The 10,296-nt window shown below is 37.7% G+C and overlaps 1 protein-coding gene across 3 annotated transcripts in view; it reads left to right on the forward strand.

Annotated features, from left to right (window-relative positions):
• Positions 1–1,468, forward strand: part of DOCK10 (dedicator of cytokinesis 10) — a gene marked incomplete at its 3' end in the record, with an annotated part of 192,013 nt that extends 190,545 nt beyond the window's left edge. For all 3 annotated transcript variants that reach the window (XM_036755279.1, XM_036755281.1, XM_036755280.1), the window contains 3 exon segments: positions 227–333; positions 1,079–1,201; positions 1,355–1,468. In XM_036755279.1, coding sequence (XP_036611174.1) covers positions 227–333; positions 1,079–1,201; positions 1,355–1,468 — 344 coding nt within the window.
• Positions 1,469–10,296: the final 8,828 nt, after the last annotated feature.

Below are 10,296 nucleotides of genomic sequence, written 5' to 3' on the forward strand. Positions count from 1 at the left end.
ATCATGAAGATGCTACTTGCTGGAAAGGGACTATATAAAATGGACTCTATAGTGATGAATAAGATTATTCTTTGTCTAGCAAAACATATTTCACTATGAGCAAAAATCTTATTTGTTTAGTTCTACTACTACTTGAAAATAGTGATGAGACGAATAATTATCCCATTCAAATAAAACTTTAATCAACTAATAATAATTTCTTTTGCTTTGGCTTTCTCTTCCTAAGGCATGTTTTCTATGGGTTGGCCTGCTTTCTTGAGCATCACACCAAATATCAAAGAAGAAGGAGCTATGAAAGAAGATTCAGGGATGCAGGATACACCCTATAATGAGGTCAGGCAAAAATAGACCTACACGTTTAGTAAATGGAATATTGTTCGTAAGTTGTCAGATGAACAAGGGATATAACTTTATTTCCATAATGGTAGCGTATAGTTAAAGAAGAAAAGGCAGCCCAAGACTGGACAGATGTCAAAAAAAAGTGGCTATCCTATGATACTCTATCTCAGCTGTGCAAACTGATAAAGGCCCCTCAGATGAAATTCAACCAGATTGTTTATGACCAATTACTTAGCAAGCATTTATTGAGCATTTACTGTGTGCCAGGCATGGTGCTAAGCACTGAGAATACAAAGAAAAAGCAAAAATAGCCTCTGCCCTCAAGGAGCTTCCATTCTAATGGGGTAAGAATGTGTATGTGTGTGTGCATGCACGCATATGCGTCTGTGAGTATGTGTGTATCAGAACATTTAAGACAGAGAATATTGGTTGGAAGGTGGCCTTAGGGGGATAAGACAGTTGGAAAGGACTTTGTAAACTGTGGAGTATTATAAAATCAATGATGACTATAGTGGGGAGGAATCTTGGCCATTTTATGAGCTGGCCACACCTCTTTGGTTTAAAGAAAGAAAAAAAAAACAGAAATCTACCTTCCTTGATTTTATGTCACCTTTGCCTTACTTCAGGTGTTCATACAAGTCAAGTACCATCAAAAAAATTCAATGATTTCTTGAACTAACCCTCATTGGTGAACTACTATATTAACCTGTCCAATGCCATTTAATTTGGGAAATTGCAGAATATCCTGGTGGAGCAACTCTACATGTGTGTTGAGTTTCTGTGGAAGTCTGAGAGATACGAGCTTATCGCTGATGTCAACAAGCCCATCATTGCAGTCTTTGAGAAGCAGAGAGACTTCAAAGTATGTTTAGAAAATATTTAATACTGAATTTAAGTTCCTTACTTCAAACTGATGTTATTTAAGATAAATCTCTTTATTTTTGTATCAGAATCAGACCAAATGAAAGCCTCCGATGTAAGGTTATTTGTGTGTGTGTGTCTTTTCTGGCTTTAGAAATTATCAGATCTCTACTATGACATCCATCGGTCATATCTGAAAGTTGCAGAAGTGGTGAATTCCGAAAAACGACTCTTTGGTCGCTATTATCGTGTGGCATTTTATGGACAGGTAAGTGAAAAGGAAACAGTTTACTTACATAGCAGTAAATTTCATTTAATTTGTTGGATTCAGGCTTTCTTTTTTATTTTATTTTTTTTTAGAAAACTTAGTTTTTCCTCACATTATGTTTTTGTGAATTTAGCTAATTGAGAACCCAAATGGTCAGAGAAACTCGTGGGTGTCTTGATAAAGGCGCAGCTTAGAACAGTGATTTCCAACTTGGGGAGAATTGAACTTGTTCTCATCATTCATTTGATTTCCTGACACCCTTTCTTCCCTGCCTCCCCGAGAAGTAGTCTGTGTTTTAGTATGGGGCAACAGATAGATAATCTCGAAGCCAGGAAGAGCTGAGTTTGAGTCTTGCTTCTGACACAGACTGATTTATATAAGCAAATTACTTAACCTCTTAGTACTCTAGATATCTCTCTAAAACCATGAGTTGAAGAGAAGGTGCTAACCTGCATTGGTAGAAGTAGTTTCCCCACCTGGGAATTTACTATACCAATGAATCCCAACCCCAATCTTTACACTTCAGTGAGACTGTGTGGCTTAATGATTTGGGAGCTGGCCTTGGTGTTAAGAATCCCAGAGTTCAAATCTTGCCTCATATATATGCATATATATATATATATATATATATATATATACACACATACATATACATATATATATATACACACATACATATACATATATATATATATATATATATATATATATATATATATATATATATATATATATATATATATATATAAAAGCTGTTTGGCTATAGGCAAATAATCTAACCTCTCAATGCCCTAGACTCGGTGTTCTAAAAACATGAATTGCAGATCTGGATCAATAGAATTTACTCATCGTTCCTACCATGTGTGAAATTACAGGTTTAGACTAAAAAATAAAATTAAGTTAATTCGATCTTCAGAATTGTTAGAGAAATTCTTATCATCTCTGGAGATAATTGGAGACCCTTGTGGGGATATCACAAAGCTAGAGCTATGAATATATGGCTTAAAGACACTCTGTTGCTTTTCTTTTGATTTCTGCTTCTAAATTACCACTGCTTTTATATAGAAGGGAGTATAATAGTTTGGAATCCTGCCTTGAACTTGAACACATATTGAAACACAACATGTGAGTTTATATTATAAACTATAGTCAGGGACTGACATGTTCTGTTCTTCTAAAAGCCAGTCAGCATACCCTAAAAATGTAACTATTCATGCATGCATCCCGAATTGTCCCATGCAATCACTGAAATAAGATAATTATTTATATGAGGACTGGTTACTACATCATTATTTTTCAAGGAACTTGTCTCACAGCATTGTCCCTGTAAATAAGCATTCTATACCCTTTAAATATTACACACTAGCCATTAAATATAACACAGCTATCTTTCTTTTTTGCTGTCACTTTAAGTGCTGTTCCCATGTGTTGCTCCTTCATTTGAACTCAACCAACATTTAAGAAGCACCCACCCACCATGTACAGGGTGTTGTGCTAGTTGTGGAGCTAAAAGGATCTTTTTTTTATCACAATCCCTGCCCTAGAATATGCATTTATGCTACAGTAGATATTTTCCTTCTCTCCACATCTTCAGGTCATTACTAGAGATGCCACCTCAACTTGATCGTTCGGGATCACTTTCATTGTGTCATTGGGTCTCCCCTTGATCCTCCAACTATTATTAAGGAACTAAGTCCTGGATAGAAATACTGTCTTTTATATGGACAAGTAAAGCATTGAAGTCACTGAGAAGCTACACTTTTCATGTAATAATGTAATTAACTTCTATTTGTCCAAAGTATTGCTTCAATCATTCATTCAACATTTACTATCTGCTTACCACGTGCAGAACACTGTGTTAGGCACAGAGGGAGATATAAAGTTTAGCTAAGACATAGTGCTTGTCCTCATGAAGCTTACAGTCTAGAAGTCACAAGCATAATTAATTATAGTACCCTTTTAATTGGCTATATATGGAGTCCAAGGGAGAAGTTCATTACCAAAAGCTACATGAAAAAAGTGAGACTTAAGGGACTTGGGCTTTAAAATCTGTAGCCAAAACAGATTGCTTTGTGAGGCAGCAGGGGAAAAAGTGATGGGAGATGGGGGAGGATGGGAAGGGGAGAGGATGTTGTGTGGTCAAGAAGACCACCAAAGATGTACTGAGGAACCCAGAGACAATAAACCATTCAGATTTTCAATACATGATTAACCAAGAGTTGAGTAGGGAATTACTTTAGCCCTTCCTTTACTCTGATCTCTCTCTTCTTTCTTTAAAATTTCTTTTCAGTTCACAGAATAAAACAAGCATTTCTATAACACAGTGCAATAAAAAAGATTATTGCGCATGAAACTGCAAATCTACCATGTACAACTTGCTCTTCCCTCCAAATATGTAACAAAGTTGTCATGTAAATTTTTTTCCCTTTTTTTCTTCCCTTTTCCCCCTCTCCACCCTCAAGACTCAAATATCAGTTCTTTCTCTAGATGCAGATAGCATCTTTCTTCATATGTCCTTTATTTTTAATTTGTGTGTTTATATTAGTCAAAATGACTTAGTTGCGCCAGGTCATTCTTAAAACAATATTGCTGTTACTATGTAACTTTAAAACAGGGTGGAGGGGGATCATTGCTACCCAAAACATATGAAAATAGGTTCCTCATCCTTACATAATTCAATCTGTAAGACTCAGAATGGGTAAACAAGTTGAACTGAATCCTACTGCTTGCTGATTGATTTTTAATGCCCACCTTTGCTCTTTTCTTCTCTTGGTCTTGATTATTCCAGGCTGTGGTAAGTTCTCTGTCCCTATGCATGCTCTAATACTGCTCACTCTTCCCTAAGTGCAGTTTTTAACTGAATTTTAACTTCCCCTCTTTGGTTACTCAGTATGTGGTGTCAAAGGTGAGATAATCCTGCTGCCATCCATTTAGGAATCATCCTGCATTTATTAAACTAAATGTTTTTTCCAGTTCCTTGAATTACAAAAATGTATCCATTGATTTATTTATGCATTGACCTTTTTTGAGTTTTGATCTATATACACATACTCAAATAAATATATATGTGCATGCACATACATAAGCACATATACCTGGTCTCAAGGTTTTTAGGCAACAGCTCTCCAGCTACTCCACTGATAGTCTAGTAACTGGCCTTCTCAAAGGAACACTCTATTATAATGGCCAGTGCATGGGCCCGGCCGACAAGAGACCTTCCAGTTGAGTCTAGGACACTACTAGCTAGTTAGCTGTGTGACCTTGGGAAAGTCACTTCATCTCTCTTGCCCTCAGTGTTCTTATCTGTTAAATAGGAGTATTGGGTCAGATGATCTCCAAGCTCCATTTAAATCCTGAAATTCTGCAATACTACAGAATTTGAAGTAGGTGCCCAAACCTACGTATTCCTCCAATGTCCTGCCAGTATTACTGTTGGTCCCCAGATATTGGAACCTTTTAACATGAGAGCACTCTACCTTCATCAAACTCTATCTTGGACATTGCCCCAGGTCCTCATGCAGGAGCCATGGAGACACAATTCTTTCTGTAAAGGATCCTCTCCTAACTAAGGAGAGAATTTTCTCACTGGGTTAATTTCAAAAATGCACAAAAAAGAGATGAGGCCATGAGTCTGGAGCCTTTGGAGTCAGGAGCTAGGGAGAGAATGTAGAGATCATCTCATCCAGCTCCTCATTTTTCAAATGGGGAAACTGAGTCTCAGTGAGCTTCAGTTACCCCAAGGACACACAAGTAGTAAATGGAAGAATTGGGATTCAAACCCAGGTTATCTGACTCTATATCAAGGTTCTTTCCATTACCTCCACTCAGGCCCCCTTTCCAAATTTAAGACCCTGCTGGACACGCCAACAAAGCTGCTCAATTCAAAGAGAAAGCTGGTAGTTAGATACCAGATGGATAGCAAGGCAGCCAGGGGAATAGGAAGATCTTCCCAATTAGAATGAGTTGGAACCATAGAAAAATAATAATGAAGAGCAATACCTTCTCAGAAAGCTATGGGAAACAGTTTTTTAATTCTGTCATGAAGGAGGAGGGTTCCAAGATGAAAGTGAACCACATAAATTTAAATAGAGCTTTTCTGACTTTAAAAATAAAAGAGAGGGGGGGGGGAGGTATCTTTTTTATAAACAACAGACTAGATTTCCAAGTGGAGGGCAAAGGTGTCAAGAGTGGTCTTGAGTAGACCGTGTGATACTTCATTCCAAGGACAACACATACTTAGGGCTTTGTTAGAAAGACAGAATCCCAATACGAAATGCTTTTCTTGTCTGTATGTTGTCTGACAATATACAAATATGTTTATTTGACCAGTGTATACTTTTTTGTAATTCTTTAAATATCACCTCCCTCCCCACTCCAACACTCATGACCCCCACTGGAATATTTTCCACCTTCATATGTAAGTTTGGGATCCTGACAGTTTAACTCACCTACTAAAAGAACACTTGCAAACCCTTATACTAAAGGGAGTGGGGTGGGGGAAGCAGAGGCGGGACAACTTGGTTGATCTTATTTAAGATGTTTTTATGTTTTAAATGTTTAAATTGTCTAACTTGTTCTTTTATCGGATTTCTAAATCATGCATCCTAATACTTCTTTCGGTTTTTTATTTTTGCTTTTGGATTTTTTTTAATGATGCCACGATTTCCTAGCTGTATCTGCCAAAAATGCTTATTGTCTTATTAGAAAATATTGACCAGCCTCAAAAACCCAAATATGCTTTGCTAAGATCACAAGTGTTCAGAGACCAGAGGAATGTGTTGAAGCCAATTGTTAAGTTTTTAGCATGAGCATTTATATCTCGGAAAGTAGCAAATGCTACAAGATCAGGGCTTTATTATTTTATTGTCTATTATTTGTTGTCTAGAAAAAAGTAACAGAGAAAATCTTAATAATACAGATTAAACTTAAAAGTGTACCAAGAGTACTTTTTCTCCTTCTGGAGAACCAGTTGTTAGACATTTACCAGCATTGCCCAGCTAAGAGCCCAGTGTCATATGGAATGAAGATCTAGCTTGTTCTGAGTGGATGTCATCCCAAGGTTCAGAAAATTCCAGCCTCAATAATCATTGTTCAAATTGCACTCAGATACCTTTCCCAAAGGACCAGATGCAAAACAGAAGCAGCAGCCTCCTCCCTCAGGCAAAAAAAAAAAAATAGGAGCAGGCAGGGCATCGTTCCACACTCAATAACAAATGCAACACCAGAATAGATATGAATAATCCACAGGACATGCATAGAATGAGGACTGCAAGAAGAGAAGATTAAACCTGTGAACACTTGATTATAACTAATCCCCAGGGACAGAAAGCATACTTTTTTCATGATATTGCATTATGTAACTGTAAAAATCACCTGGAAATGGAGAGAAGAACACATGCTTTGAAATCGCGTTACAACAATTATGGCAACATAGTTTTCCATAAGCTTGTTGCTTTGGTAGAGACGTTTGGGGAAATGTTTGCATCCCTTGGGTAACAATGCTTTCATTTTCTAGGATCTGCCAAGGTATTTAATATTAATTGTTTGTGGGGTACTAGACATGCTGTAGGAAGCATGTCAAATGAAGACTCAGAGCTTTAGGACTCAGGACATACTCAGAATAAATTTCCCATCCTATCACCCGCCTTCCTTTGCCCTCTTGGATTTTGTGTGTCAGTTCATCCTTGCAATTTCCCTGAGGTTCGAATTGCTGGCATTAACTAAAGAACAGCTGTAACAAAACAGCCACTCAGATCAACGAGGACCTCTGGCTCTTTCAATCAGTGTCTGGGCAGACAAGGGAATGCCCAGTGCAGAAGCTCAAGGGCCAGGTGCCTTTAGAACCCTTACATAGAAAGGGAAGAAGGAAATGAATGGGTTGCAGGAATGTTATCCTACTCTCCATCTGATCTCAATAGGTCTCTACATTTTTAAACAGGCAGAGATTCTTCTGCATTCAAGTGATTCCATGTGGATGCTCAACCATTTATCTGCTCTACAAATTCTTCCTTTCCTTTTGGCTCTCAGTGGGCTAATCAGCCTTGTTGTCAGCAAATTCTGAACCAGCGTTATTCAAAAACTCTCTCTGTAAATGTACCCAATTGATTATGTGTTTTATAGCAGAATAGTACGGGGTCTTCTATTTCCTAAGATGACAGCAGCTACCATCTTCAATGAGAATGGGCAAAAAAAGAAGCCAAAGAGACCTTCAAATATTAGAAGTACATGTAAAGAGATGTAGGATTTTTCTTAAGTTGGCTATGATTCTACCCTATTTCCTCCTTTCTAAATTAGAATCAAATTATTTATTTTTAATAAATATTTCTAATTCAGGTACTTATTATTATCCCATTTTAGTATAGGGCTTTGCAGTCTGCAAAGTTCTCTCCTCACAACCATTTTATTAGGTCACCAGTAAAAAAGAATATATGTGTGCCTGTATGTGTGTGTGTGTGTATGTATAATATATATACATAAACACATATGTGCACATATATGTATATATATACACATATATATGGGTGTGTGTATATAATCCCCATATTTGCAGATGACGGCACTGCCCATGACTATAGTCAATTAATTTAAGAGCAAAACTATAAGCCCAGGGCTATGTGTACAAGACCAAGTATGGCTAGGTTGCATAGTGAATGAAGTATTGGACTTGAGAGTCAGGAAGACTCAGCTCAAATCCTACTGCAGACTCTTACTTTCAGTGTGATGCTGAGCAAGTCGTTTAACCTATTTCAGCCTCAGTTTCCTTATGTGTAAAATGAAGATGATAATAGCACCAACCTCATACTTGTGTTGTGAGGAGCAAATGAGATAACTGAGAAGAGTGCTTTACAAAGGTAAAAGTACTATGTCAATGTTAGCTATCGGTTTGATAGTGAGATCATCTACATGCTGGTTATTCTCATTACTGTTGATGTTACTACTAGCCTGTAAAGTTGCCATGATAATAATTAGACATAGGTAGTAATGGTACAAAAGTAAAAGGCAGCATGCTGATTTTGGAGTCCAAATGTGCCACCTGTGTGACCTTTAGAGCATTACTTAACATCTCTAGACCTCAGTTTTCTCAACTGTAAAATGAAAGGGGTTGACCCGATGACTTCAAAAGCTCCCTCCAGCCATCAAATCCTATGTTCCTATGGTAAAGGCATGATAATCTGATATTCTGTCAGCTCAAGGTCTCTGTTAATATATAGTTTTATACCCTGTGTAATACAGTGTTCATTAATGTTCCTATGATGATTTCTGTTTTCTCTCCAAACTCTCTTTGCTTGGTGACTTCATCAACTCCCACAGTATTATTTATTATCTCTAGGCAGATGACTCTAAGATCTATATATCTAATCCTCATCTCTCTTCTGAGCTGCAGTCCTGCATGGGACATTTTGAATTGGATGTCTTTTAGGCATCTCAGATTCAACATATCTAAAACAAAAATCATCATCTTTCCCCAAAATTCACCCCTCCTCTGAACTTAACTGCTTCAGTTGAGGGCATTACTAGCTTTTCAATCACCCACAACTTTGGTCCCATTCTCTCTGCCTTCACATCATATATACATAAAGAATGGCTACTTTTTGTCATGTGTGCTTCCATAGCTCTCCTATGCTTCCCTTTTTCTCCACTCACATAGCCACTACCCTAGTCCAGGCGATCATCACATCTTGCCTGGACTACTGCGATAGCCTCCAAGTCAATTTCCCTGACTCAAGTCTTTTCCCACTTCCATCTTCCACGCAGCCACCAAAGTAACTTTCCAGACAATGTCATTCCCCCTTACTCCATAAACTCCAGTGGCTCCCTCTTGGATCCAATATTGGGCATTAAGAATTTCTATTGGGCATTTAAAGCTCTTTGTAGTCTGGTTCCATCAGACCTTCCTAGCTTTATTAATACATTACTCCCTTTCACACACTCTAATCTCTGACCAAACTGGATTTCTTACTGTTCTTCACACATAACACTCAATCTTCCATTTCCTTTCCTTTGATTGTGTTTCTCACGTATGGAATACACTCTCCTCACCTCTTCTCCTTGGAATTCTGGGCTCAACACAAGCTCAGCCTTCTGCAGGAGGCCTTTCTTTATCTCCCCAGCTTCTAGGCCTTGGGGTACCCAAATGTGTTCTGCATGTGTTCTGTTCCCAAGCCTCTATCATGGCTCCGCCCCCTCTGTATGTATTCTGTATACACTTAAGTGTGTGCATCTTGTTCCCCCTCTTAGAATGTAAGTTCCTTGAGGGCAAGTTTCTCTTTTGTCCTTGAATTCCCAGCCCTTCCTTTAAGCAGTACATGGCATACAGTAGGTGTTTAATAGATACTTTTGTTGATTGATCAATTGACCAGATCGTAGGATTTAAAGCTAGAAGGGCCTAAGAGATCATCTAGATCAGATTTCCTGATTTTACAGGTGAGAAAACTGAGGCCCAAAGAGGGAACTTACCCGGAGATCCAATGGCTAGTAAAGAACAAAGCTGAGATTCAAATTAAAAGTTTCTCTTTCCAAAGCAAAAGAATGTGCTGCAAAATCCTGATGTGCCTTCAGAATCTTCAAAAGACCTTTCAATTTTGTTCATTTGATGTCATAATGTAAAGTGTATTTTACCATATTCTACTTTTTTGAAAATTGCTATTTATGTGTGATAAATACTCCCCCAAATATTTAATTAAATAGGCTTCCCTTTATTGCATTATGTTAAGTCAACAGAGCCTTTATTAAGCACTTACTCTATGCTAAGGATATAAAGAAAGGCAAAAATAGAATAGATGGAAGGAGTCCCAGAGGGGAAGACACTAGAAGATAGAGAGACTGGG

This window comes from Trichosurus vulpecula, chromosome 4, assembly GCF_011100635.1.
Source record: "Trichosurus vulpecula isolate mTriVul1 chromosome 4, mTriVul1.pri, whole genome shotgun sequence".
NCBI lineage: Eukaryota > Metazoa > Chordata > Mammalia > Diprotodontia > Phalangeridae > Trichosurus > Trichosurus vulpecula.